This window comes from Aspergillus aculeatus, assembly GCF_001890905.1.
Source record: "Aspergillus aculeatus ATCC 16872 unplaced genomic scaffold ASPACscaffold_8, whole genome shotgun sequence".
NCBI lineage: Eukaryota > Fungi > Ascomycota > Eurotiomycetes > Eurotiales > Aspergillaceae > Aspergillus > Aspergillus aculeatus.
The window spans coordinates 48307-75151 of record NW_017962983.1 but is presented as its reverse complement, the minus strand read 5'-3'; the positions used below and the strand labels follow the sequence as shown (position 1 = coordinate 75151).

The window sequence follows — 26845 nt, the reverse complement described above, 5'->3', positions numbered from 1 at the left end:
GTATTGCATGTTGACATTTTTTCCAAGAACTGCACTGATGCTCGAATACAGGAATGATGTTCCCAACTGGGTGACTGACGAAGAAGGGAAAGCAATGCAGAAACGAATGTGGGACGTTATTGCCGAGGTGTTGGAGTCAGTTGAGCCGGGTTGTGTGGAAGCTATGCTAAAGCAGTAGTTGATAGATCGGGCATCATTGCGAAGGAGACTGGCTTGTGTCGGATTTTGATTGCTTAAAGTGAATTCTCAATCACCAGATTGCACTATCTTGTTCATAGCTCTGTCGTTAATATGATCATCTCTTATCACTTCATTAGCCATGTATCACAAGACGGAACCACCTTTTGCCACAACCCTCGGGCAGGCTCATCGTGGAGGGCATTGACCCATGGATATTGGTGAAGTAAGTATAGAGTATCCTCCCAGGTAGCAAGCCCCAGACTCTGTATCAGCGTTGCAACCCTCACCGTCAGCCACTCCGGGATATCCCTCTGGAAAATAGATGCTGTGCTGACAAGCAGAGCCCACAGCAGTGCTTTCTGTGTTCCACGATCGTTCTCCACTTCCTCAGCCACAGATCCAAGTAGTCTCGCAAGTAGATTGTTGTCAGTGATGCCACGATCCAGTCGTCGAATGAAAGTGCAGAAAAAGATTATCAAGCCAAGGTGAATGACATCGTCCAGATGACTAACTGGCCGGGGCCCTTGCAATGGACTGAACTGTAAAAGCTGATAGCCGAAGGATAGAACGAGATCGAAATGAGCATAGTATGTAATCTTTGGTTGTTGACCGGCTCCAATGGTGTTGTAAACAAGTGCAATATTCATCCCATGTCGTAGCAGCATGGCTAGACACGGATCTAGATGTTCAAGGCCAGCGCAAAACGTCGCTGCTATGCATCTCAGCTCACTGTGGACCGTTGATGAAGTCACAGCATCAACCTCCTCAATAGAGAACAAAGGTTCACAGCCCAGCTGGAACGAACACTCGATATCACACCTGAATGCTAGTCAGCGGGACGCCCTACAGCCGGTTTTGCCAACCCATACAGAAATATCTTCCTTGCCAGCTCACATCCCAACTCTAGAACCCCGCCACGTAGGTCGACCATCTGTTTCAGCCCTCGGGTGTGAATGAGAGCTCGTTCAAACTGCCCCTGGTGTCGCTCGTAGTGCACCATGCCAACGACGGCCGCTACGGTGTCATCCGAGGTGGAGTTTGCGCCTGCCAGCCGGCCGTTGATTAGGTGTAGAGTGCGCAATAAATGGCGCGATGCCTCGATGACTCTTTGCTGCTCAGATATGAGTCCCGGTATAATCCACAGACACGTGGCGATGACTGAATGGAAATCTTGCTCGCCGTCAGCGTTTTTGATGGACAAGTTAAAATCATTAAGCCACTCACATGCGGCGTCGAGGAACATGTATTGGACCCAAATCAAAGGAGCGCTTGGTTCCTCAACGATGTTAAATAACCCAGGAGCACCGCGTAGATCGCGAATGAAGTCAAACGCTAGAGACCGTTAACCTGCTATCGGGGCAACGGTTCTGCAGATCGGGCATACCCTTGTGTGCAATGGCCCGAGTTTGTGGCTCCATCTCCACAGGGAAGATTAGACCGCTCGTGATGGGTCTTTCGATGTCGCAGATAGCCTCTTGACGTTCCTTGGTATTCTGACTCTGAAGGAGGGCAGGGATACGGAAGTAAGTTGGAGGATGGATATGGGCTTTGTTCAGCCGGGATGGCCGTGCGAGGCGTCTCCCCGCGTTCTTGCCTCGAGCCACATGGCTACGGATGCGCTTTCGGGTGGTGGCTGAGATGGCAGTGTTGCCGTCGATGAACTCCAGGTGCATGTCGAAGTATTTGACTTTGTGATTTGTGCGTATGCAGTCGATGTAGATGACGATCACTTAGAGTTGATTAGATGAGGACAATGAAGAGTAACTTACTGTGACTTGGGAGTGAGACGTGAGTCGGCGATAGCGGAGATAACGGACTTGGGGATTCTGATATGTGGTTGGTTGACTATCTGTAACGGTCTTGGCAGGTCCCTGGAAAGATGAAATGAACCTCTCATGATCAATTTTACATTGTTCTTCATGTTGCGGAGTAGGGTTATCAAAAACAATCCGAATCTCCAAACATGGGGAACTCGGCCTGAACCTCGGCCTAAACGCGATACTGCCATGTTCTATACTGTTATTGTTATACTTGATTTTTTTCCATTTTCTTTTTGGCAGAAGTTCAGTCCAACCCAGCACAAGAGAACAACTCCGCAATCACGAGGTAAACATACTAGCCATGTTATGCTAAAATCCGTGCCAGAATCTGAAGCGGAAATATTATCCTGGAATCTTCGGGAAGGGTGAGTGGATCAAAGTAGCGGAAAGGGTACGGAAGAGTCCCTTAGCCTAAAAGTGCCCTACCCTGGCTTACAGATTCGTTACATGTGCATTAGTGAATTAATGTCAGTTGTCATTGATCAAATTTTCACGAATCACCATTCTCTATTACTAGACTGTATTATAGTTCGAACACCCAAGACCACAACCAAAGCAACTAGAACCAAGTCCAAGGCTTATCTTGACAAGGGGGCAGCGGTCGGGCACCCACGAAGACTAAAGCCACCGTCGCCAGGATTGCTTTACAGACCGTCAGCCTCGGAGTGCCAGAGTGGCGCGGACGAGGTTTAGATCAGAGTCTCCTCGACGGCAGCCAGGGTACCGTTGACAATGGCACCAGCGTGGTGGCGAGCAACCAGACCGTAAGCGAACTGGTACCTGCAGGGGTCGTTAGCACCACAGAACGGAATTCGACAAGATCATCCAGAACTTACTGGTCGAGCCAGGGGAGGAGCTCGGGCAAGCCGGGGGTGTTGCGCCAGTCGCGCATGAGATCGCAGACAATGCCAAAGATACCCATGAGAGTGACACCGGCCTTCTCCATGCGGCGGTTGGCATCGATGGCGAGCTTGGCATCAAAGGTACCGCTGGCCTCGGTGTTGGCATACACCTCGTAGCCCTCATCGATCAGGGAGAGAGCCAAGAAAGCGGTGCCTGGGATCATTAGCCTCCCGATGTCTCATATCAGATCGGCAGAGGACGACTTACAAACTTCAGTGACAATACCACCGATGATCAGCTGCTTCTTGCCAGTGGCCTTGACGGCAGCACGGAACTCAGCATTGTCCCAGGCGTTGACCTCACCCTGGCGGCGGACGAAGGTGGCGTTGGGGTGCATGTCGGTGATCTCCTTGAGGAGAAGACCGTTGGGGCCAGTGTCGGAGGAGGAAGTCAAGACGGTGGGCAGGTCGAAGGCCTTGCCGATGGCGGCGTGGGCAATGATGTTGTTGCGGAAGTCGTTGGTGCTGTAGTCGCGCACCAGCTGGGTGAGACCGACCTGGTGGTCAATCACAAGGAGGGCCTGGAGAGAAGTGTCAGAGACTCAAATTGCGAAACACAAGGGCGTGCTTGTCAGCACCTACCGCATTGTCCTTGTCGATACGGTTCCACGCCTGAACAGAGGAGACTCCAAGAGCCAGGGCTGCGAGAATGTTGCTGAAACGCATTTTGAAGCTGAGAAGGTGCTGCTGGACTGGCTTGGTCTTTGCTTGCTGTGATTCTCGGAGTGATGAGTCTCTGATGATTCTCTATTTGCCTGGGCCAGGAGCACCTCTTTATACCTAGGCATTTGCCATCTGGAAGACCTTGGTGTCTCCGACAAGGAAGGGTATGCTCAGCATTGGGTCATGATTGTCAAGCATCTACTCATCTGAAGCGATTGGGATCTCGTATCGCAGAAGTCTTGGCTGCAGCCTGGAGAGGGACTAGAGGGACTAGGGACTTGATGGACTAGATGGACTACGATGAGCCGAAGTTAGGGCTACCGTACTGCACTGGTGGCTCTCTGAACGGAGTACGCATTATGGATTGCTTATGGGATTCTGACTGGTCGGGCTTGGCAGTGCCGCCGTGCCAACCGAGCGCCCGGAGGAAGTCGCGCCGTATTTTTCATCCCCACTCAATATCTCCAGTTGACCCGATCCATCCAATCACCTCCCGCAAACTAGATTGATTGTGGATTTGCGAAGGAGCTGTCACTGCACACTTGACAAACAAGCCCGTATGAAGGTGCACTAATTCGCACTAAATAACCCTCATTGGGAAAATGGTCCCTATGTCACTCCCCTGAGTCCTTTGTCCCTTCTCCAACCACTTTGCCCCGGCGGGATGTCATCTCTCTCGCCCATTTTCATTTGATTGCTGGTTAGCAGAACCGCCCAACCCTAAAGCAGTATCCCCTCTGTCTTACATTATCCATCAGATGTCCCGTATTACGAAATGACGGGTGAATGCGGGGACAATCTGCTATCAATCTAACGGCGATTCTTGCCCCGACTCCGCCAAGAGTGAGGCATTATGAAGGAGGGAGAGATCGCACCTGTTCGCGATGCCCAAGCCTCCACTGCAGAGAGTGGCTACGCCAATCACCCCAACCTGCTGCAGAACGTTCTCGTGTTTGAAATGCCGGGTCTTGAATAAAATGGGGGAGTGAGACTCTGTCCGCAGCTTCGCTGTCCCTGCATGACAGGGGTCTCGCTCCACCCTAACCCGAATCTAGGCTAAGCGGGACAATCGTCTGCAGCACCGGTGTGTCTCGCTGCAGAAACGGCTCGCAAACTGCTATCTATCGCTGGCAATTACGAGAAGATGACCCGTATGGCTCTGCTTGCGCCATCAGCCACCAGGAAGCTTACCTCCATGGGTTAGGGAGCACAATCGAACAGGCCGGACTCTCCCCAATAACACCGTCTGCGCAGTCTGTGTATCAACCAATATACTAGTAGTATACTATACTATACTTCCCGAGGAGTCGGAGCCGAAGTAGTATAATTCAAGGTGATTTCCACTCTAGAGCCTCGTGTTGTCGGGGATCGGAGGGTCCCCGGTGGGGTTTCTATGTACCTTCCTTTCCTGGCTGATAGCAAAGATGAGATCTGATGCAGCGGGAGAAGGAACCGCATATCTTGCCATGAAAGGGACTCGGCACGTGGCGCAATACGAGCCTCCTGCCCCGATGCCTCCGACTCCGAGACTCTGCATGGCGAACCGTGTAGGCTAAATGTGGCTAGCCATGCATAGTAAGACGACCAGGATTGTGCATACATGAGGAATGGAGTCGAAGGAGGGACCGACGCCTCTGGAGGGTTCGTATCAATTATAAGCGCACCCAGTGTAATATCCAATAGATTCATATATACGACCTGGTGCCGTGTTGGGTCCCTAGTGCCATGTCTACCTACCTTACTCCAACAACTCTCCTAGAGGAAACCTCCACGCTCGTCAAAGTCAATCTCCATCACATGCTCGCAGGGAATATTACACTAAGAGCCCCCTACACGCTGAAACTTCTTGAGGCATACAGGCTACGAGCTACGCTTATCAGTTCACTCCGGTAATGGATCATGCTTGCTGGGACAAAAGGACATCGTAAATTAAACACAAAACACAAAACACTATAGCCAGAAGTATGTCAAGAATCCCAAAAACGCCTCACTTTCATAGCAAGTAACCCGACAAGCAGTCCCAATCACTGAATATCGACCTTGGTCACCACCACCACATCCGATTCCACCTTGGGCAACCGCACACTGAGGACCCCATTCTCCATCTCCGCCGTGATTTCATCGGCATTCAGTTCGACCGGGTGGGCAGCACTGCCCAGGCGCACCTTGCGGTCGAAGGCACCCACCTGACGCTCGTCCAGCGCCAGGGCCTTCAGCAGTTCTTCGTCTCCAGGGCGCTCGATGGCACCAGAGATGCTGAGTTCAAACTTGCGCGGATCCCACTTGACTTCCACCGCGTCCTTCTTGGCACCGGGGAGGGAGACGTGAATGAGGAAAGCGTCGGGGGTATCGTAGACATCCACTTCGGGCTGGAACTCGGTGTTGTTCTTGTTGTCGAATCCAAATCGGCTCCAGGGTCCGAAAAAGCCCGGAGGAGGCGGGGGAGGACCACATCGGCCGCCATGCTTGAATCCGCGCATGTGCTTGCGTCCTCCCCAGTACGGGTGCGGTCCGTGATGACCACCACGGGCACCGAATCCACCGTGGTGACCTTTGTGAGGGCCGAAGGGCTCAGGGAAGTCGACATCTTCGCGAAGACCGCAGCCTCCGCGGGGACCAAAGTGGTGACCGCCAAATTTACCCCTGGGGCCCCCGAAACCGTGGGGACCTCGATGACCCGAGAAAGGACCAGGGCCGCCTCGGGGTCCGAAGCCTCTGGGTCCTCCTGGTCCGGGGCTGTGGCGACGACGACCAGGACCGCCATGTCCCTTGCCGTGGAAACCGCCGTGCTTTCCGTGACCCTTGCGGCCGTGGTGTGGCTTGGGGCCGCGGGGCTCTTCGTGTTCTTCGTCGGAGCTGTCTGAGGAAGACCCCTCTAGCTCTACTTCGTGGATTGTTTCTTCGTCGTCTTCGTCGTCTTCCGGGGTGGGCTCGCGGTGACGGCGGTGGTGAGGGCCACGACGTCCACGGCGACCTCCTCGACCGTGCCACTGCTCTTCATTGTCGGTGGCATCGTTGTCGTGACCATGGTGGTGGGAGAACCCGCGTTCTTCAATCTCGGCGATAAAGTCCCAGAAGGGAGCAGTTTGGTTGAGTTGGCGTATCGAAGCCATATTATTTGTTCGTCGTTGTTTTTGTTGTTGTTGTTATGAAAGAAATGGTAGTAGTGAATTGAGGTAGAGGAAGAGAAGGTATTTTGATTGAGGGATTAATGGAATGAAGTTTCGGGTGATGGAGATAGTCATCATCATCAGCCGGGATTTCTACAGCTTTTATAGATTCACGTCAAGGTGACCAGCCTGGATGTTTTGATAGAGTTTCGCCACCGCGATATAGTCGTCGTAACGCTTGTTGCCAGCCTGGGAAGCGATCACTCGCCACTTTCTGCTGCCGGTCGGAGATAAGGCGGAATTCGTATATCCCGAGCCTCGGACTTCTTACTGCGCCCGGAGATAATGCCGCGCTAGGCCTTTCGCGGCGCAATAAGAGCGCACCGTGACTCAGACCCAAGCCATTATAGGCTTCAAATGCCTAAAAAAGAAGTTAAGCCCGAGGCCCACCGCCACCTCAGCCACACTTCGCATTGTTACTGCCTGCTGGCGCATCGTTGCAGCCCTATCCCAACACCCCATAGGCCTGAACAGTGGCTACGTAGGACCCAAAAGCAAGTATGGATCCTTGTCTGTGGCGCTGCCATGTGAAGGCCGACCTCCGCTGACTCACAGCGTCCTCCAACGACGCATCGAGCTTTCTAATTGAGTCACTGCAGGCCACGTAGATTTGCTTGGCTCTCTTGCTCATTGGCAGCGTCAAGTACATACACCACTACTGAGTGTGTAAGGGTGTTTTACCTCTCGGATATACCAGTACTACGTGCTCATTGTATGAGAGCTTGAGCTTTGACCTCGGGTTGTTGACCCTATCCGTGCCGGGAGCACAAAGTCCTGTTACAGCGCCACCCTATAGCTATGAGTACACTGTACGTGAGCTGGGCATACTTTCCTTTTGAGAGTATATTTAGTTAGTTGTTCTCAAGGAGTTGATTTGCAGTCTGTCGAGTAGAGTTATAGCTCTTACATCTAGTTCCAGTTATGTAAGGCCACGCAGGTGGTTTCTACGTCTCGAAATCCGTTATGTATCATGGAACTAGGTGTATTTGATGGTTAGCTACTAGGATTGAATATAAATCATCAGAATGTATCAAGTTAGAAATTCAAGCATGCACAAATGCGACTGGTGAAAGATGATGAGCAGCCTCGGGAATTCCAAGTCCCGAGCAAGGCATTAGCGGGATGCCTCAGGCTGCCACCGCAGCCCATAACCTCCGGCGGCCGGCGTCGCGTCTGCCTCGGACTCTCTCTTCCGTCTACAACCAGCCATCTATCCATCCATCCGTATGTCTCCTAAGAATGGTTGCTGTTGTCTGTCATGTCCACCCCTGCAGAGTCGCCCCCCACCGCTCCTGGCTTCAAGCCACACCGAGTCTTATCCTGTGTGCTTTGTCAGCAACGCAAGATCCGATGCGATCGCAAATCGCCCTGTGCCAACTGCCTTCGCGCGGGCGCTGAGTGTGTGCTGGCTACGCGCCAGCGACGTCGACGCTTCGCCGAGCGCGACCTCCTAGAGCGTCTCCGTCACTATGAGGACCTCCTACGCGACAACAATATCCCATTTCAGCCGTTACATCCTTCGCCGGATGACCCGACCTCACCCGGTGAGAGGGAGCCAAGCTCATGCAGGTCCGAGCTAGAACGACCATCGGATGCGAAGCCCAAAGCAGTGTGGGTTCCTTCACCGCTACAGAACAAAAGCAAATCTCTAGTGCAGCTAGCTCATATTTCATTTAGAAACCTGTGGCATGCCATGAATCAAAGGGTAATGCAAGTCGCAGATTGAGATCGGGATGACTGGACTGATGTAACCCCCAGGCAGCGGATGCAACGGACCCTGACCATGACGATGAGGCATTCCATGGTGGTCTCGGCCAGGATGTGAGCCAGGGCGTGATTACGACTGTCTGGAACCAGATGTACCAGCGCGAGCCGAATGATTATCTCTTGTTCGGCCCTGCAGCGACCGACATGGATCTTGCAGCCGCGCACCCAGACCAGGCTCAAATCTTTCGACTTTGGCAGACGTATCTGGATAACATTGACCCACTGCTCAAGGTCACCCACACGCCCACCTTGCAATCCCGCATCATCGACGCCGCAGCCGATTTAGCGCAGGTCCCTCCGGCACTGGAGGCACTAATGCTCGGTATCTACTGTATGGCTCTGCTGAGTTGCACGGATGAGGACTGCCAAAAGGTGCTGGGCGCTACTCGCAAAGAGAAACTAGGCAGCTACCAGCTCGCTTGCCAGCAGGCGCTGCGGCGCTGTGATGTTTTTCGATCTCCCGATCGCGACAGTTTGACTGCGCTGTTTTTCTACCTGGTTGGTGCATGAGATCGTGTCTTGTTTCAGATACTGACCTGACCACGGAAAGGTGTCTATACGTCAAGATACGGACCCCCGGTCGTTGTCCTCCATGTTGGCTGTGGCTATCCGCATTGCGCGCCGTATGTGCTTACATCAAGAAACGGCCAATGCTCGCTACCCGGCGTTGGAAGGGGAGATGCGCCGCCGGCTGTGGTGGTCTCTCATCCTGTTCGATAGCCGCATTTGCGAGATGTTCGACTACCGAACAGCTCCATTAGAACCAACCTGGGACTGTCGGCCACCAGCCAACATACACGACTTTGATCTCCGACCCGAGATGATGGCAATGCCTGCCGCACACGACCGACCGACCGAGGCAATCTTTACTGTGGCTCGGAGTGAGATTGCAGACTTCGTCCGTCATAGTCCCTTTCATCTTGATCTCACGAACCCCCTCCTCCATCGCATGGTGGGCACATCAGAGCATCCCAGCGACATGGCCGAGTTCGAGAATACTATAGAGCGCAAGTATCTCGCCTCCTGTAGCCTCGATAATCCTCTGCAGTACATGGTTCTCTGGACGGTACGTGGGACAGTGGCCAAGAATTACCTCCTCGAATACTACACCCAACAGGCAAAAGCTCGCGAAAAGCCGACAGAATCCGCCCTGGACAAGGCTCTAGAACATGCCCTTACTGTCCTCGACTCGGACACCAGACTGATGGCCTCCCCATTCACCGTGGGATATCGGTGGTTTCTGCTCATGTACTTCCCGCTACCCGCCTACATACACATTCTCCAAGATCTGCGGAGACGATCGGCGAAACAAACCGCTGCGATCTGGGAATCCATGAGTGAAAACTACGAAGCGCGCAACGTGGGTAGCGTGGCGACTCAATCGTCTATATTCGTGGTCATCGCGCGCCTCGTTCTTCAGGCCTGGGAAGCGCGCGAGGCAGCATCGCCTGACGGATTCCCACAGCCACCACGAATGGTAGCGGACATTCGTAGAAGGATACTCGAAATGCAAGTATCTTTCCCCGGTCGCAGTAATCTGGAACCGCCGAATAGCGATGCCATAGCAGCTGGTGGCACGCAGAGATTTTCGCCTCAAATGGATGCGAACATGAGCCTTGGGGCTCATGGTGTCGCGGGTGAAGCAGAGATTCTGGGTTCCACCACCCGGGCAGATGCCATTGACTACGCTTCTTTACTCGGGTTCAATCAAACGGGCATCGATCCGAACCAAGTGTACCTGTCTCCGATGGACTGGATCTTTGCGCAGCCATGAAGTCAAATGTAGAAGCGGCGATGGCATGCGCTGAATGCCGTACACAATGGCCCTTCCCAAATGGGTTAGCAGGAGTATCCTCTCCGCCTGCCCCTTGGCGTATATAAGGAGGCTCTTCCCGCGCACTGGGGCCCGCCACGCCTTGGTCAATTATCCCATCACCAATCCAACCATGCCGCAACAACATGCACTTTCCAATCAGCACGCACTGCGTCTTCTCCAGCAAGAGGCGATGCGGCGAGCACAGGCAGCTCAAATGCAATCGGCCTCAAGAATGCAGCGACCAGCAATTGGACTTCCCATGAGTGCTGGATACTACAATGATCTCCCCATCAGCTCTCCCATCGATCGCACCTGCATTGACCGCACGCCACCCCCAAGCACCCCCTTCGACCACCTCTGTCGGAAGGGTCCTCTCTCAGCCCTCCAGGAGGCACTGTCCACAAAACCTCTGAGCCCAGCCTTTCTGCATCGAGCTTTGACCCATGCCCTTCAGGCAGGGAACCTCCAAACAGCCGAGTATCTCCTCACGAGTGGCGCCCCCATCCTTGAACGCACCCCTGTCAGCATCCTTGAAGGCCCAGAAGACCAGCGCCTTCGACTATTCGATCTTCTCAACCGGCGCGGATGGCACCCCCACACTCACCGTCCTGTAGACAGGATCATGTTGAGTCGGGTGGTCAACGATGCCCCTGTGCTGGAATGGTTCCTCGCCCACGGGTTCAATCCGGACGATGTGGGCCCAACCACGGGCGCTCAAGGGCTGACTCCGCTTGAACTGGCCGCCAACTACGGGAATCTCGAATCCGTCCGCCTACTTCTCGATGCGGGCGCCAATATCCAAGAGGGCGCCCCGCTGCACCGCGCGGCGGGTAGATGTCCCGGTGGCTGGAATCCACATGTCTGTCCGGACCACAAGATTCAGAACGAAGACTCCGACCGTGCGCAGATCCCAATCATGGAGTTGCTCGTCGAGCGGGGTGCGAAAGTGAATGCGGCGGAGGAGACGCAGCACATGACACATCGGTATGCCATTGTCTATGCGGTTGTGGCGGGCGCAAGACACCGGGTGCGGTGGCTGCTGGCGAGAGGGGGAGATCCGGACTTGAGAGGGCCTTTTGGCAGTGCGCGGGAGAATGCGCAGAGAACCGGTAGACAAGACTTGATCGAGCTCATGGACTGAGGGGTGCAGGGGTCCGAGGATGCTGAATAATAGGCTGCTGACCAATATGCACTTACCTGACATCTGAGGCTTTTGCTGACCAGCCTTGCTTCGCTCGGAACACATCAAACTCCGAGGGATGAGGTACCACGCAGACACAGACGCTACAGCCTATCGGGGTCGGAATTTAGCTCCTCGACACATTCCTGCAATCTGACTCAGCGGATAATTGACAGTCCTAAATCCTGTGCAACCCCTCCGCACGGCAAGACAAAGGATCTTACAGATTTGGCGGGGTCTGGGTCCACATGACGTATTGCATATATGAACAGCAGAAGGCCATCACGGTGTCACCATTTTCAATCTACCCAGTATCAGCGCGCTTGACTGCAGAGAATAGCCGACGCTATGGCTGAAGACCTTGCGAGGGAACGACTGCAGAAACTCGTCGGGTTCTGCGCAAACAACCCATCCATCCAATATGTCACCCCATCCTCGCCCAAGTATGCAGAGCTGCGCGCGGCATATGTTTCTCTACCCGACTTGAATCCCCTTGTGATTGCTCGTCCATCTACCGTGGAGGCTGTAGCTTGTATCGTGTCCTTCGTGGTGGCTAACGACATTCCATTCACAATTCGATCGGGAGGCCACGACTCCTTCGGGCGATTCTTCCGAAATGGGGCGGTCGCGGTCGACATGCGGTTGGTTAACTACGTCGAAATTGATCAGGAGTCCATGACCGCGCGGATCGGGGGAGGCATCCTCGGCGGGGATCTGATCCGTGCTTTGCAGAAGCGTGGGCTCGCCGCTGCAGTCGGGACGGTCTCCTCGGTCGGATACGCGGGCTGGGCGATGTACGGTGGCTACGGACCGTACAGTGCCAAATTTGGATTGGGAGTCGATCAAATCCTGGCAGCCAAAGTTATCAACGCTCAGGGGGAGCTGATGGATGCCGATGCAGAGCTGCTCAAAGCCATTCGTGGCGCGGGGGGAGCATTCGGGGTTGTCGCTGAGCTCACGATTCCGGTGCACCGCCTGGATCAAGTATGTTTTGATCCACATATTCCTGATCGGCGACTCTGACCATCGGCAGACTCTCGCAGGCGCCATTGCGTTCCAGTCCGATGATCTCCCTGCAATCATCCGACAGTACAACACGGGCTACCAGGCTTTATGTGCCGAAGGGATCCCTGCAGAGCTCAGCCTGCAACAGAGTGTTTTCAACCTTCCTCACGGTAAGACCTTGGTTGTCCTGTTCGTGTGGGCGTCCTCCGACATCAAGACTGGACAATCATGGGCCGAGAAGATTAGCGCTCTAGCTCCGGTGGCTCACTACGCCGTCCAACCAACAACGCCCCTTACCTATCTGACCAACACGGATCGAATGGTGCCGTCCCATACGCGTGGGCGTGTGCGGACGATCAGCCTGAAGCGATTGAGCGAAGAGGTCTTAGACGTGATCTCCACCGGCGTCCTGAAGATGCCGACGGATCCGCACACCTTCGTCGCCATGCATGAGCTTCGGACCGGCACCCCATCGGCCCAGGGTCACTCTGACTCGGTATTTCCGGCCAGGGAAGCCCACTTTGTGTTCGAGATTATAGGAAATGCGCAGCGCGAAGAGAATCTAGACCTTGCGACTGCGTGGGGGCAGGACTTCTGGAACGAGCTGAGCCGCACTGATCAGGAGAATGTTCTCCCGTCGACGTATCTGTCCCTGACGGCCCCGGAGGAGGTGCAAATGTCGCGAACATTTGGGGAGAACTATGCGTGGTTGGTGGAGATGAAAGGCAAACACGATCCTCGAGGGGTGTTTGCGGCGGCCACGGCGAGGTTTTGAGACGTCTGTTCGAACTGCGCCTGGTTATTTAGCTCTATTTGTGTTCTACTTCCTGCTCATTGTGGTAATAACAATCATAAATAGGACACCGACGCGATCGGGACGTTTGCCTTGAGCATTCTTTGGCGTAAAAGCAACTAGAAAGCAACCTCCATAGCGACCAGCTGAGTTCATCATGGTGTCATGTCCACCGCACGGACATATCTCAACATGACGTCCCATGGCCGTGTCGGCACTTGCCGCCCCATGTTTGCTGTATCCAGGCAACGTCAGCCGCTGTTCTGAAAGTTCTTGTCCACACATTCAAATACATTCGAGTCGATCGTCCCGTTTAAAGTTACGGGAGAGGAACCGCCACGAACCGGATCCAATCTCCGGACGCTTGACAATCGCGGATTCTACCATCGCAACGTCACCATCGTTGCATCATTCATCGCACTCACCATGTCTTCAAACCTTATCACCTTGACCTGCCAAGGCTTTGTTTTCTTGGTAGATCTGCCCTCTCCGGCTGCAGATGCCGCGCATACAGATTATAAATTCTGGATTAATGATTAACATGCCCAACACCACCTGATAACACAACTAAAGATTCATTTGCAAGTGCTTTCATTATGCACCGTCGGTTCACAGCAAGAATAATGCGCCCACGGGCTTTCCGCCCAGTTGTTTGGCATAGCCTTCGGCTCTCCAGCACGGCACAAACCAGCATTAAACAGCCGCTCCCCGAGGGACCAGCGCAGCAACAGCGCTTCCGCGAATTCGACCTCGAGGGCAAAGTCTTTGCCGTCACCGGGGGCGGCCGAGGGTTAGGGCTGAACATGGCGGAAGCACTCGTCGAGGCCGGGGGTGAAGGTATGCACGCGGTCCCGCTTATTACTTCTCACACAAGCGAGTACATCACTGCGAAGTAGCCCGAAGATACTGATATTGAATATTGATAATAGTCCACTGCCTAGACCTCCTCCCGACACCGCATGCAGACTTCCACGCCGCCCAAGCGCGGGCAAGCCCCGACTTCGGCGGCGGGCTGCACTACACCTCGCTGGACGTGCGGGACCGGCCCGCCACGGAGACGGCGCTGGCGACCATCGCGGCGCGGCGGAAGCGGCTGGACGGGGTGATTGCCGCGGCGGGGATCAACCACGTCGCCGACGCGCTCGATTACACTGACCATGACATCGCCCGGATCATCGACACCAACTACAAGGGGGTCTTTTACACCGCCACGGCGGCGGGGCGACAGATGCGGGCCCATCGTACCCGCGGATCGATTCTGTTGGTGGCCAGTATGAGCGGGTTGATTGCTAACAAGGGGATGAACTCGTCCATCTATAACTCCTCCAAGGCGGCGGTTGTCCAGCTTGGGCGCAGTTTGGCAATGGAGTGGGCGAAGGTGGATGCTGATGGGAGTGGTGGGGTCAGGGTGAATACCCTCTGTCCGGGGCATGTGGTCACTCCCATGGCGCAGATGGTGATCGATCAGGACCCGGCTACGAAGGAGGTCTGGGAGGCGGAGAATATGATGGGGAGGCTGGGCCAGCCGGAGGAGTTTCGCGGGTTGGCGTTGCTGATGATGAGCGAGGGCAGTAGTTTTATGACTGGCGCGACGCTAGTTTGTGACGGGGGGCATACCGCCTGGTAGGGGCGTCTTCGGATGGGAGGGGTGTCATTCTGGGCAGATTACTAGACCTTTTTCTGGAAGAGTGAGAAGATCTCTAGTGCGTGAGTTTGGGAGGTGATGGTCGTTCATGTGTATAGTGTAGTTGGACTTTGGTTCGGTTTGAAGCGAGCACCATGACAAGCGACCTGTGCATATTCATGACTTGGACGAGGTATAAAGCATCATCCAATTCTCTATTCAGCGATTTAATACAAGTGCTTCGTGATTTTACCTCTAGTCGCACACCCTACTTCAACTCCTCCATCTCTCCATAGTCATTCTCCCCCTCTGATGATCGCAATGCCTTCCCCGGCGGACACAGATGAAACACCGCCTGCACCACAAACATGGGCATCGCGTCAAAGCAATAGATATACGCCTCATGTGTGGCCAAGAATCCGCCTGAACCCTGCGCAGCCTCGATCACCCGGTACACGCACCGCAGGATGATCAACGCCGCCGCCACGAAGCAGAAGTAAAGCAGCGTGCGCCAGTGCGTTCGTCTGCGGAAGAGCATCAGTTTGCGCAGCCGCATTTCGAAGATCACGGCCGTGAGGAAGAACAACCCAAAGGAAAGGAGCTGGATGATCAGCCCGACGATCAGGACCTTCTGGCCGGTTTGGGCCGTGGAGGTCGAGCACATCATTGACCCCCCGCCGAGCTGGGTTAGGAAGGAGAGGGTGTCGCCTAGGACGAAGATCTTGGTAACTTTGGTGGGGGCGATGATCGATAAAGCGGGTCGGTGGACGAGGAGGACAATGCGGCCGTAGAGCATGTAGATCGAGGCGGCGTAGAGCGAGGGAGGGAGGAGGATGCAGATATATTGGATGATGTAGGGGGTTAGTTCGCCTGGGGATTGGGCGGAGATGATACGGGTGATGTACCCGATGGTCATCACTGCGAGTGCGTTAGTATCAGTTGAAGACAGGAGCGTGCTGAAGAGGGGATGGGGATATACTGATGGCGCCGACGATGAAGACGAGGAAGAAACGGGCGCGATATTTCCAGGTCTGGTAGCAGTGTAAAAGACTGCTGCTTCCGAAGAGCAGCGCTGCCACGACTGCAGCGGCCACGCTGGGGTCAAAGCCGTAGATGTTCGTACTGTCAACCATGTTCGGAGAGAACAATGTCGAAAGAAAGAAAGACTAAACGAGTGACTGTCGCGTTGGAGAGCGAAAATGAGCGTGGAGCAATGATCCACCAGCTACACCAGCTCATGACTTCTTATAATCTAGATAATGCCGTTCCTGCTGCCTACGCACTCTACCCCCTATACTTCCACATAAAGATCCAGCATAGATGGACCCCTTTCATCCATCAACCTTCTATTCAACATAATTTATGCCTGGACCTTACTCGCGAGAACGAAAACGAGAGCGAGAACGAGAACGACAGTGGGGCCGAGCTATAAATAGCAACGGTGCAGCAAAGTCCTCGTCAGCCATCACAGCTTGGCCTTCTCCGAAAACCGATAGACAACATCCCCAAACTTCCCCCCAGGGAAAACGTAAAGCCATTTGAAATCCTCATCACTATCGTTCATGACCGAGTGCTCTGCATCCCCGGGGATAAACACGGCCGTGCCCTTGGCGATCTGGTGGGGCTGCCCGTCGATCGTCACCGTCGCGCGACCTTCCAGCACATAATACAGCTCTGCCTGCGTGTGACGGTGGGCACAGAGGTGGCCTGTTTGCGGAGGACAGATGGCGATTCCAGCACAGAGGTCGCTAGTTGGGGTGGTGGGGTGGGTGAAAAGAGTGCGCCAAGTGAGATGGCCGTGCGAGGGGTCGGGGAAAGATTCTGGGGCTTGGGAGGCAATCGCTTCTAGGGAGAGGATGACTGGCTTGGCCTTGGAGGGTGGCATTTTGGTTATATCAGTATATTTAATTCAAGAATATACCATCATTCATACTGCAACGGGATCGGCTTTATATGAGGACAGCCGGTCTATGCGATGATGCAATCTCATGGTAAGAAGAATGCCTATTCAGGTATAATTATGCGGAGATGAGGGGTGAGGGGTTATCAACTGCAGTGATAGCTTTGCATTTGCATTCCACCAGATAACTATATACCGGGGACTCTCTCACTGTTTTGGGTATCTGCAACCCCCTTAGAACGGGATCTGACTCAAATACCCCACATCCAGCTAGACAAGACTCGAGCTTCATGAATAACCCCACCACCGGCTCTCATCAAAGGATCAACCAGACATCGCAACCAAGACATTCGGAACCGAAGCAAACGAGCGTTTATCCTATGCGACCGTCAGAATTTGATCTTCAAACACCGGAAGGAGGGAACTCACATTTTTATCGCGACACGCCCAATCCGCCCGCATGCGCTGCGACACAAAACACTGCAACTGCCACGTCGACTTCTCCAGCCAGATTGCCCGGGCGGCGGCCGCGAGCTCGCGCGAGCTGACGGCAGAGGCATCCTCGCCGACCAGCGTCTCATGCTCGCGGATGATCTCGTGCAGCTCGCGCACGATGACCGCGCAGCCGTTGCCCTTTGCCAAATCCGCCGACTCCTTGGGGCTGGCGGCGCCCGTCAGCAGCTCGGCCGATGTAAAGCTGGCGGCGGACAGCGAATCCAGGTCCAGGGCAATCAGCAACGGGCACAGGTGCACGACGAAGAAAATGAAGTAGGCGCGTTCGAGGAGGTCGGGCACGGGCATATCGTGGTTGCTCATGCGCGGGTCGATCTCGATCCCCGTTGTGCGCGTGAAGTGCGTGCCGGTGAATCGCGTGCCGCTCATGTCCCGCGAGCTGAATCCCAGGATCTGGCCGGTGCTGCGCGAGAACCGCACGAGGGAGTTTTGGCCGTGCGCATCCAGCAAAAGGCCGTTGCGGAAGAGGGGCGTGAGGAAGCAGCGGAAGTAGACGCGAGTGTAGCTGTGAGTTTCAATTAATGCTTGCTTGGATAGGTTTGAGGCGGGGATGTGGGCACTCACTCGCGCAGGAAGTTGAGACGATCGGCCAAGCTTGTCAACTCAAAGGCCGACTCGGCGACGCAGCCCTTCTTTCCGATCTCCGCTGGCTCAATCAACGCCCCGGTCACTGCGTAACCCACGTCCGCGTCGACGGGGGGCCGCGAGCTGTGATAGGGATCCCATCGAACCATACATGCCAGGTGATCGCCCAGTGCATTGGCGCATGTTACCTCGGGGAGAATCTCGAGCGGGATGCCTTGCAAACCGCAGACTCGAGCTGGATCGAGCATGCCAGCAGTCCAGTAGCGCACGGCATTATAGGCAGACCGGTGGTTGATGGTACGGATATTGTCCCCGATGAACATGGAGAGCGAGAGCTTGATGCCCAGACCTGGGAGGGAGGGGATCGTCATGCTCCGTGTCGACGCCTGCGCTAGGGCCTTGAGTCTCTGAGGCAGTAGCCGGAGTTTGCCCTCGGCCTCCGGTCGCGAAAGCAAAAATCTGACTTGGAATTCGTGAACTGGCAGTACGACCTCGTTGGGGAGAGCCGCGGTTCGTGGGTCAACGCCGGCGGCTTTCAGCAGAGGCGCAAGCTCCTGCTCTAGGGGCCCGTAGGAGTCGATGAGATCGCGTTGCACAGCCATGAAGGCAACCTCGGCCTGCTTGAAGTTGAAGCCACTCGTGGGCTGTGTTTTGGGATCAACCGGCATGCGGCATTTGTGGAGAGGGTTGATATTGGCTTCCACGATGGACTGTTCCCAGGTGATGAAGCTCGAGTCCCGAGTGGGAGGAGGCCGGTTCTCTGCGTAGGCGTCGGCCAGATACTGGGTGGAGCAGCGAAGTTGCGTCTCGAAGATGCTGGTGAGGCGACTGTCCCAGCCCGTCCAGCGACAGAGTATGTTGACGAGGAAGTCTGATGCGACGTTGTCGTTGATGTCGGCCCACGGTGCTGAGTCTTCCGCTTTCTGCTGGTAGCACCATCGGCCGAATGTGAGGTCGGACTCGGTCACCAAGCCAGGTACAATATTCCCGTTGGAATCGACCTCCTGAACGCGGAACGGAGTCGTGCCAGAGAAGACGAATCTTTCTTTCGGGTATTCATTCTCTGTGAAAGTGGTAACGTGGTAGAGGCCCTCATCGGGATGGTAGAGGACGCGAGCCAGCCGTTCGTTGGCAACCAAGGCCACGGTGCGCCCGAGGGAACCTCGTTGAGCGGACAATGTCGATTGCTCCATGATGTTGATCTGTGAGGATGATGCTAAAACAGCAGTCAAGTCTACCCAGATACTGAATCATTTATTTCATTTGGCCTGGCTGGGCTCTAGGGTGTTCCCCCGCAATCCCGCAATCCCGCAATCCATCATCCTCCAATCCTGTCTTGCTCCCGCCCACAGCCTAGCCCCAATGCTGCGAGAAAGATTTTAATTACGAGCTATTTCGGGAGATTGGAGAATGATTTTCTCGCATTATACATGTCCCATATGATTGCAATGCTCTGAATCAACGGGTCACCCCGCAAGAGCCGGGGTTCTCCTTCACACTTACACCTCATACCACCCAAGTGCCTTGACACTGACCTACGTGAGACACCGAAAGCCTGCTGAAGCCAGAGACGACTTGAATTTCCGTGGAGCTTATCGAATCTCTCCTCTCAGAAGCATACCCACTTTGTAGGGTTTGAGATTCGATGCTTATCAACGTTCTGAGCCGTTCTAGTCCACTACGAATCACCACGAGCCTCTTCCGTGATAAAATCTTAACACGTTTGGGAAAAATGCCCTCTGGGCAACGCGTGTGCGATGGAAGCGAATATCAAGGGTTTCCATAATTTGCTACGACTTATAGCAGCGATCTCTACGCGTGATCAATTGACTACCAGGAACATGGACTCTAGTCTTCGAGACAGACGTGTTGCTTGTGAATTTTGAGATACATTGCAAATATTAGAAAGGGTATAAATGAGCATCAGGGGGGATGAATCTCGTTACAATCACGAAATCATAGTTTCGCCTTGGGTTCAGCTTCGGTGAAAGGGACATACACTTGCTGCGGTCGCCAGAGCCTGATCGGGGCAACTAAAAAACCATTAGGCTATTATTCTAGGAGACAAGTAGAATGAGAAGGGGTAACTTACTCTGAGTCTCACGCCAGTGGGCCAATCCACCTGGCACACGCGAAAGACCAACGATGGCGGCGAACATGTTCGTCTCGAAGCCCCTGCATTAACATCAGCATTGCGTAGTCGGCTTTCTAAGCAAGGTGGGTAACTCACATGGCAGTGTACAGGAAACAACCCTTCAAATCAGCATTGGCCTTGACGTTCCGCTCGACGAAATATTGATCCTCGTTCGCTTGGCGATCCACAGCCATGGCAATCCGGAGGATGGGGTTTGCGTCGATCGCGTCCTTGTGCTCGTTCATCAGCTCCTCGATCAGCGACAGGCGCGGGTCGCGCGTCTTGTACACGCGGTGACCGTAGCCGAACAGCCGCGTCTTGGAAGCCTTGACCCCCTCGATGAACTCGGGCACGTTCTCCGCAGAGCCGATCATCTCCAGCATCTCATAGGCCAGGTCGATCGCTCCGCCGTGCAGGGGGCCCATTCCCGAGCCGATCCCGGCGATGATGCCGGAGATGGGGTCAGCCAGGGAGGAGCCTGCGTGCAGGAGGGCGGCCGTCGAGTTGGTCATCTCGTGGTCCGCGTACAGGATCCACAGCTTGTCCAGGCACTTTTCGACCCGCGGGTCGGTGATCCCCATCATCCAGAGGAGGTTACCGATCAGGGAGCGGTGGGCCTGTGGCGGGGTGAACTTTTTGCCCTGCTTGTGGCAGTAGATCAGGGCAACGGTGGTGGCGTAGTAGGCGATGGTACGGACGATCATCTCGTCGGCGACGGGAAGGTTGCCGTGGAACATGGGCTTGATCTGGCGATGGGAGGCGCGGACGAGGTCATCGGAGGCGGCGAAGGCACTCAGTCCGGCCATCAGCATAGTGAAGGTTTCGGCCTCGCGTCTATGAGGACAGGATATGAGTGAGATTGATCGAGGGAAGGTTGTCGAAAGGAAGCTCACGGGAATGCGGCAATCACATCCACAACCGACTGGGGAGGCACAGCCTGCTTGGCGACAGCGGCGCGGAAATCGATCTTCTGCTTGGCCGAGGGCAAAGAGCCCCAGATGAGAAGGTGCATAACATCTTCATAGACGTAGTCGTGGAATAGTTGCTGAATGGGTACTTCACGGTAACGGATGATACCACGCGTGCCATCTCTACCCGCAGAATGTCAGTCAGACACCGCACAAGCCCTAACAGCCCGGAGAAAGCATGGTCACCTACACCAGGGTCACGCTGGACTTCATGCACGCAATGTTGGCGAAGCCATTGTCCAGGATCCGCAAGGACCGAGGCGCATGGAGATCTACATCGCTGCTGTTCTTGGTCGGTTCAGGGGATTGGATCTTGCTCAGATCGGAGGCGTGAATGTAATTGCCGGGGTGGATGGGGACTTTGATGCTCGCGCCCGACCGAGAGTCGAGAACTTGTAGATGGGCAGGTTCCAGAGGAAGGGAACCTCCCACCATTTGTTGAAGCTGGGTAGTCATTATTATGTGTGAAGAGATGAGATGATGTTGAACAACTGCAACCACAATAGTACAATGGTGGTGTTGGTGTATATAATCTCTGATGATGCTTTTGCCTGATCTCACTTGTCGAGGAGGCGCAGTCCGGCAATCCAACAATCCCGCAATCCCTCCCACACAATCTAATCGGCCAGAATACCACCCATAGTCCAGCAATCCTTTGATCCCTCAGCCTTTCAATTATGTGTCTGTGCTTGGCACCGTGGACTGTTGTTGTCAGAGCCATATCTGTTGGCTCATCTGCAGCCCACTGCTGCTGAGCACTGACGGTCGCCATTCTTGTCCAATTCTCGCCAAAGGTTCATTCAGTCAGCATGCAGGACAAGAAAGAGTTGCGCATTCTCACCCCAGTGGGAATGCTGGGATATGGCTTCAGTGAGCCGCTGTTCTGGCAAGCCGTCGACGCCGGGGTGGATGCGATTGTGTTGGACAGCGGATCGACCGATGGTGGACCATCACGACTTGCCCTGGGATCTACGACATTTCCGACCGAGCGATATGCTCGCGATCTGGCCATTCTGATCGCAGCTTGTCATTTCAATCGCGTACCCGTCATCATCAGCTCGGCCGGAGGCAATGGGGAGGACGACGCGGTCGACATGTTTGTCGACATTATCAACCAAATCATCGCCGAGAAGCACTTTCGACCGCTGAAGGTGGTCACGATCAAATCCGGAATCTCCAAAGAACTAGTCTCGCAAAAGGTGCAGGCCGATCAGATTGTGCCTTGTGGCGCGGCGCCTCCCCTGCAGGAGGAACACCTGGTCCAGGCCCGGTTGCTTGTCGCCCAGATGGGGCCCGAGCCCTATGTGAAGGCGATGCAGGAGCATCCGGATTTCGACATCATCATCGGAGGACGCTCGTACGATCCAGCCCCCTACGTCGCGGCTTGTCTGTACCACGGCTTCACGGATCTGGGGGTCATCTACCACATGGGCAAGATCATGGAGTGTGGGGCGTCATGTGCCACGCCCAAGTCCCCCGAGGCCCTGGCGGTCATTCGCAAGGAGCCCTCGTGCTTTGAGATCACCCCGCTCAAGCCCAGTGCGCGCTGCACCAAGAATTCGGTCGCTGCGCACGCCTTGTACGAGAATGCTCGTCCTGATATTCTACACGGACCGGGCGGTGCCTTACTCCTGGCCGATGCGTCCTATGAAGAACTGGCCGATGGCCGGACGGTGCGAGTGTCCGGAGCGCAATTCCAGAAGTCTGACCCCTACATGGTCAAGCTGGAAGGGGCGCGAGTCAGTGGATATCACGGTGTTGTTATTGGAGCCGTTCGAGATCCGATTCTGATCCATCAAATCGACTACTTCACCACGGAGGTGGTCAAGGCGATGCACGAGAAGCTGGAGTTTGATTTCGACTGCCGGATGCATGTCTACGGCAAGGATGGAGTCATGGGAGCTCTCGAACGAGATCGATCCACCATCCCCAAGGAGGTGGCCATCATCGCCCATCTTCATGCGCAGACCCAGTCGCAGACCACCGAAGCCTGCAAGCTGGCGCGAACTTACCTCGTCCACGGACCCTACCCCTACCAAGCGGCCACGGGCGGCAATCTCGCCATGCCCATCAACCCGAGCAATTTGACACTGGGACCGGCCTGTGAATTTTGCGTCTACCATCTCATGCAGGTGGACGATCCGACCTCCCACTTTCCGATCACCGCACAATGGACGCCTGTATTGTCGGAGGACCAGGGACAATTGGCAGTGCACCCGAGAGACAGTCTGCAGCGGAAGAATGGAAGGAAACTCAAGGACCGCCCGATGCCCCCCTGCGAGCTGGGCTCCAGAGATGTTTTCCTCCAACCGCCCCCATCTCCAGGCCATCGTTACCTCGGCGACATTGCTTCGGTGGTGCGGAGTAAGAACGCTGGTCCGTTTGAGCTGACCTTTGACGTCCTCTTTCGCGATCTCAACGCGCTCGAGAAGGTTCGCTCGACAGACGTGCTCAATGCCGACACCATCGCTCGTCTGTACCAAATTCCGACGGAAGAGGTCCTGGTGTGCATGTACTGGCCCTCCGCCTGTGCTTTCAAGGCGACGATCAAGCGACCGATCGTGTGCGGAACTTTCGGGGAGACGGACACTCATGGGTCGCAGCAGCATGTTCCATTATTGTATCTGGAGGTTCCTTGGGCGGAGTGATCGTACGCTTATGTCAATGGTGAGAATGATATCGAGTAGTAGTATATAGCTCTTTTCCTTTTATGATGACTTGTTAACATTCACATTTGGTGTGCTGGATTCCTGCCTGACATAGATACTCTGTAGCGAGAGAAGCGTCTCTGTATTAATATTTTACGATGAGGCAGCAGCCCCATTTTATATGTATGTACTCGGTGGGAATGCGCTTCCGGCTACCTACCAGAAAGCCTTCACGAAGGATGAGTGTAACAGACCGTTTCAGAACAGCATAGTGTTTCCGACCGGAGTCAAGCCAGACAATGACATTTCAAACAGAGAGTAGAGAATAGCTAATTGCAGAAGAACAGTCACGCCTCAATTGGATCCCAAAACACAAACGACCTCGCCTCAATCGACCGCCTCGTCGGCGCATCTTCCGGAGTGTCATTATCCCAGAACGCCCCATGGGGCACGACTTTGGTGACATCCGTGTCAAACGAGCTGAACACCAACGCCTCATCGACATCCAGGTCGCTGGCGAAATAATACTCGTACCGCGGATCAAACTTCAGCACCGTGTCGTGGTCCTTACCGCCAGTCTCCGCCTCGGAGGGGTCGTTGATGGTGTACAAGCGTTCCATATGTGTGTCATAATGCCAGTCCTCGATCTTCTCGTGGTTGATCAGTAGCAGCGGCCACTGCTTGACGGCCTGGTCGATTGACCGCCAAACGTTGACGGAGGCCCAGCGCTTGTGGGTGCGCACGAGGCGTTCGGCCTCCTCGGCGCCGACGACATTCTGCAGCCGCAGGAACCCGTTATCGAGGTCGCGGTCGACGTGTGCCACGGCCAGGGAGCTGCCCTTGGACTTGGCGGCGAAGACGTTCTTTGCGTTCAGGTTCTGCTGGCGCACGCGGAACCCGAACGGGATCACTGTTGCGGCGCCGGTGACCTCAGTGACGAGTCTCTGGACCTCCGGGTAGTACTGGGTTTCGATGGTGGTTTTGCCTTCCTCGGTGTCAGCGGCGGCGAGGAACTGTTCTGGGGTGATGGAGGTGGTGTGGCGGACGACTTGGTAACCTTTGCTGGCGTGGGTGGGTTGCGGCGACACCGAGCGGAGATCCGTCACGGTGATATCGATTTCTTTGGGGGGTTTGATGTTGGTGGAGCCGTTGGCGTGGTCGATGTAGGCGTTTTCACCGTCACGAGTGCCGTTCCACATGCCCACCTTGCCGGTGGTATTGCGGGAGACGAGAGTGCCTGGCATGGTGATTGAGGATAGTTCTTTTGGGTGATCTGGGGTTACGGTAAAGTTGGATGGTCGGTTTGAGACAGCTCCGGGACTACGTTGCAGAATATGGTGAATATAGTGTTAGCTACGACGACCATACTCGTGGAGATGCAGGAAGGAGAGGGATCGTGGATTTGGGGATGGATGGATCAATGGATGGATGGATCAATGGATTGCGGGATTGCAGGATGGCCGGATCAGTCTGGCCTGGCTTTGCTTGGCTTCATCGTCTGACATGCAGGCCGGAGCTTGCCGCTGGTAACCTTTCTCATGTGTCTTATCGCAAGTATTGTGAGAAAAATTGATTCCTTGTTCATGGGCGCTAACAAAGGGAGATAAATCTCAAGCCCGTAATCCGGGGGGGATGTGCTCTGGCCACACTGAGTCTGGCGATACTCAATATGATATCTGCATACAAGTACACAGATAAGGCTATTGAATACTCTGCTGAGTAAGAGCAAGAGCGCAAACAGCGATGCATAATGCAATATGCTTGAGTAGTCGAAGATGTGTAAGGAGTTTCACATGTGTGGAACTTGATAATGCTGTTAAAGCCTCGAAGGCTGGAATTTGCTCACATGATTTGGCTGCCACGACTGAAGCATTGAAACTCGTAAAGCATACCTACCCCTGCAATCTCTCGCCAACAGGCAGAAGAGCGGTAGTGAGAAGAGATATCTGACGCGACAAAAAAAATCCAATTATTTGGATACTCAATGCCACGACTATAGCCCACGATGGCCTTCAACGCTTCCTCTGGGCTTTCATATTGTCCTCTGCAATGAACTACAAGCGCTGGCAGAGATGAGTCAGGGTCCAGGCAGCCACAAAACACAGAGATCGGCCGGGTTGACTTGCTTTCCTTGGTACGTGCTCGGGATGCTCTGTCACTAGCTACTGACAGGCTGGAGCTCACGCTCGGTCCATATCTGTCATGTTTCGAGTCAACCATGATTTCATCTCTGCCTGAGTTCCGGCTGATCGACAGGGTCTGATGCTTACCGTTGGTCCACTCGAGGTACAGTACACTGCATGAGACTTATGCCATGAATGCCCCGTGCAGTTCAGCCCTATGTGCTGTCGATCGACACATGAAGCGTTGTCCTCCACTGACGATCTTCATGCCACGCCGTATTCTTGTGATGTGAACAAGCTTGATCGTCATCGCTGGGATTGGATCCCTCAAGCCATATGGTCACAGATATATTAGCCGTACGCCTTGGACATGTACGTGATTACCGCGAGCATTGTAGGATATCGGAGCGGTCACCATACAAATAGAGATCTGCATGACAACAAAAAGTTTGTACTCTGGGCTCTTTTCAGAGCGACGTTCTTGTACCTGCAGAACAGTCAATATCTGAGGGAAAGTATCAGTCATTCTTGCGGAAGATCTCAAACCTTTCTTGAGGAAGTGAACAGGACTCTTCAGTGACTAATCACGCCACCTCCTCACCGCTGACCAAATCATAAATCGTCCCTTCGGTTCTGATTCTTAGACTCGAAGCATACGTCAAATCGACGGGTGCACTGTGCCAAAAATGAGTTTATCGAGTTTTGCCCAGAGAAAACCCGAGCGGCCAAGATCCGGGTGGCGATGTCTTCGGCCAAGCTTCACGCGGCATTATGGGGCATGCGGGGCGACCGCCCAATGATGTTCCTGAAGCACAATTCATGAATCGTGATTGACTTTGGCCCCCAAGATCCCTTGTGGGACCGAAAGTCCAACGTGAATCAGATCGAATAGACGGTGGATTGTCTCGGCCGGGTAAATCGACAAAGTGGACACTGCACAGCATTGAAGGCGGGTCAAACCGACGTATACACTATGACTCGACATTCAAAAGGGAAAGCAACGCGCTTGGCACAATTGGTACTTACTCGGCTGCAGTCAATGGAAACTAGACTA

At 54.5% G+C, this 26845-nt stretch overlaps 13 protein-coding genes across 13 annotated transcripts; 5 read left to right on the top strand and 8 right to left on the bottom strand.

The window, feature by feature from the left end:
• Positions 1–11: 11 nt before the first annotated feature.
• Positions 12–1914, bottom strand: ASPACDRAFT_1856175 (uncharacterized protein). The gene is made up of 4 exons (XM_020197470.1): positions 1565–1914; positions 1405–1512; positions 1050–1350; positions 12–999 (listed from the first exon to the last, which is right to left on the bottom strand). The coding sequence occupies exons 1-4, from the start codon at positions 1851–1853 to the stop codon at positions 306–308; spliced, it is 1392 nt and encodes a 463-aa protein (XP_020055921.1). The 5' UTR covers positions 1854–1914; the 3' UTR covers positions 12–305.
• A 583-nt stretch (positions 1915–2497) lies between these two features.
• ASPACDRAFT_119151 (putative isochorismatase family hydrolase) lies at positions 2498–3658 on the bottom strand. Its single transcript, XM_020196222.1, has 4 exons — positions 3485–3658; positions 3111–3423; positions 2837–3056; positions 2498–2780 (listed from the first exon to the last, which is right to left on the bottom strand). Exons 1-4 carry the CDS (start codon positions 3566–3568, stop codon positions 2690–2692), a joined length of 708 nt encoding a protein of 235 aa, XP_020055920.1. The 5' UTR covers positions 3569–3658; the 3' UTR covers positions 2498–2689.
• Positions 3659–5333: 1675 nt separating this feature from the next.
• ASPACDRAFT_119149 (Hsp20/alpha crystallin family protein) lies at positions 5334–6754 on the bottom strand. The gene has a single exon (XM_020196221.1). It carries the CDS (start codon positions 6676–6678, stop codon positions 5590–5592), a length of 1089 nt encoding a protein of 362 aa, XP_020055919.1. The 5' UTR covers positions 6679–6754; the 3' UTR covers positions 5334–5589.
• Positions 6755–7993: 1239 nt separating this feature from the next.
• ASPACDRAFT_43198 (Zn(II)2Cys6 transcription factor) lies at positions 7994–10276 on the top strand (the record flags this gene model as incomplete). The annotated part of the gene is made up of 4 exons (XM_020201215.1): positions 7994–8346; positions 8413–8440; positions 8494–9000; positions 9053–10276. The coding sequence occupies 4 exons, from the start codon at positions 7994–7996 to the stop codon at positions 10274–10276; spliced, it is 2112 nt and encodes a 703-aa protein (XP_020055918.1).
• A 301-nt stretch (positions 10277–10577) lies between these two features.
• ASPACDRAFT_28752 (uncharacterized protein) lies at positions 10578–11459 on the top strand (the record flags this gene model as incomplete). The annotated part of the gene is made up of 1 exon (XM_020199588.1): positions 10578–11459. One exon carries the CDS (start codon positions 10578–10580, stop codon positions 11457–11459), a length of 882 nt encoding a protein of 293 aa, XP_020055917.1.
• Positions 11460–11846: 387 nt separating this feature from the next.
• ASPACDRAFT_28881 (FAD-binding oxidoreductase) lies at positions 11847–13278 on the top strand (the record flags this gene model as incomplete). Its single annotated transcript, XM_020199594.1, has 2 exons — positions 11847–12482; positions 12532–13278. The coding sequence occupies 2 exons, from the start codon at positions 11847–11849 to the stop codon at positions 13276–13278; spliced, it is 1383 nt and encodes a 460-aa protein (XP_020055916.1).
• Positions 13279–13919: 641 nt separating this feature from the next.
• ASPACDRAFT_43195 (uncharacterized protein) lies at positions 13920–14923 on the top strand (the record flags this gene model as incomplete). The annotated part of the gene is made up of 2 exons (XM_020201214.1): positions 13920–14133; positions 14226–14923. 2 exons carry the CDS (start codon positions 13920–13922, stop codon positions 14921–14923), a joined length of 912 nt encoding a protein of 303 aa, XP_020055915.1.
• Positions 14924–15188: 265 nt separating this feature from the next.
• Positions 15189–16053, bottom strand: ASPACDRAFT_52278 (RTA1 domain-containing protein; the record flags this gene model as incomplete). Its single annotated transcript, XM_020202593.1, has 2 exons — positions 15189–15838; positions 15900–16053. The coding sequence occupies 2 exons, from the start codon at positions 16051–16053 to the stop codon at positions 15189–15191; spliced, it is 804 nt and encodes a 267-aa protein (XP_020055914.1).
• A 332-nt stretch (positions 16054–16385) lies between these two features.
• ASPACDRAFT_60419 (uncharacterized protein) lies at positions 16386–16805 on the bottom strand (the record flags this gene model as incomplete). Its single annotated transcript, XM_020203555.1, has 1 exon — positions 16386–16805. The coding sequence occupies one exon, from the start codon at positions 16803–16805 to the stop codon at positions 16386–16388; it is 420 nt and encodes a 139-aa protein (XP_020055913.1).
• A 339-nt stretch (positions 16806–17144) lies between these two features.
• On the bottom strand, positions 17145–19111 carry ASPACDRAFT_43192 (uncharacterized protein; the record flags this gene model as incomplete). Its single annotated transcript, XM_020201213.1, has 3 exons — positions 17145–17198; positions 17250–17838; positions 17898–19111. The coding sequence occupies 3 exons, from the start codon at positions 19109–19111 to the stop codon at positions 17145–17147; spliced, it is 1857 nt and encodes a 618-aa protein (XP_020055912.1).
• An 802-nt stretch (positions 19112–19913) lies between these two features.
• ASPACDRAFT_8149 (putative citrate synthase) lies at positions 19914–20885 on the bottom strand (the record flags this gene model as incomplete). Its single annotated transcript, XM_020205885.1, has 3 exons — positions 19914–19951; positions 20011–20093; positions 20149–20885. Coding segments are annotated over 3 exons (858 nt in total), but the record flags the coding sequence as incomplete, so codon positions are not given.
• A 944-nt stretch (positions 20886–21829) lies between these two features.
• On the top strand, positions 21830–23668 carry ASPACDRAFT_43190 (uncharacterized protein; the record flags this gene model as incomplete). Its single annotated transcript, XM_020201212.1, has 1 exon — positions 21830–23668. The coding sequence occupies one exon, from the start codon at positions 21830–21832 to the stop codon at positions 23666–23668; it is 1839 nt and encodes a 612-aa protein (XP_020055910.1).
• Positions 23669–24015: 347 nt separating this feature from the next.
• ASPACDRAFT_52276 (uncharacterized protein) lies at positions 24016–24912 on the bottom strand (the record flags this gene model as incomplete). Its single annotated transcript, XM_020202592.1, has 1 exon — positions 24016–24912. One exon carries the CDS (start codon positions 24910–24912, stop codon positions 24016–24018), a length of 897 nt encoding a protein of 298 aa, XP_020055909.1.
• Between the last annotated feature and the right edge of the window lie 1933 nt (positions 24913–26845).

Excerpts from the sequence above, each read along its gene's own strand:
- ASPACDRAFT_1856175 (XM_020197470.1), bottom strand. The coding sequence starts at position 1,853 with ATGCACCTGGAGTTCATCGACGGCAACACTGCCATCTCAGCCACCACC. Across the intron at positions 1,351-1,404 it reads CATGTTCCTCGACGCCGCAT|ATTTCCATTCAGTCATCGCC; the intron begins GTGAGTGGCTTA and ends ACGGCGAGCAAG. Across the intron at positions 1,000-1,049 it reads CTGGCAAGGAAGATATTTCT|GTGTGATATCGAGTGTTCGT; the intron begins GTATGGGTTGGC and ends ACTAGCATTCAG.
- ASPACDRAFT_119151 (XM_020196222.1), bottom strand. The coding sequence starts at position 3,568 with ATGCGTTTCAGCAACATTCTCGCAGCCCTGGCTCTTGGAGTCTCCTCT. Across the intron at positions 3,424-3,484 it reads GTATCGACAAGGACAATGCG|GCCCTCCTTGTGATTGACCA; the intron begins GTAGGTGCTGAC and ends ACTTCTCTCCAG. Across the intron at positions 3,057-3,110 it reads TGGTATTGTCACTGAAGTTT|GCACCGCTTTCTTGGCTCTC; the intron begins GTAAGTCGTCCT and ends TAATGATCCCAG.
- ASPACDRAFT_119149 (XM_020196221.1), bottom strand. The coding sequence starts at position 6,678 with ATGGCTTCGATACGCCAACTCAACCAAACTGCTCCCTTCTGGGACTTT.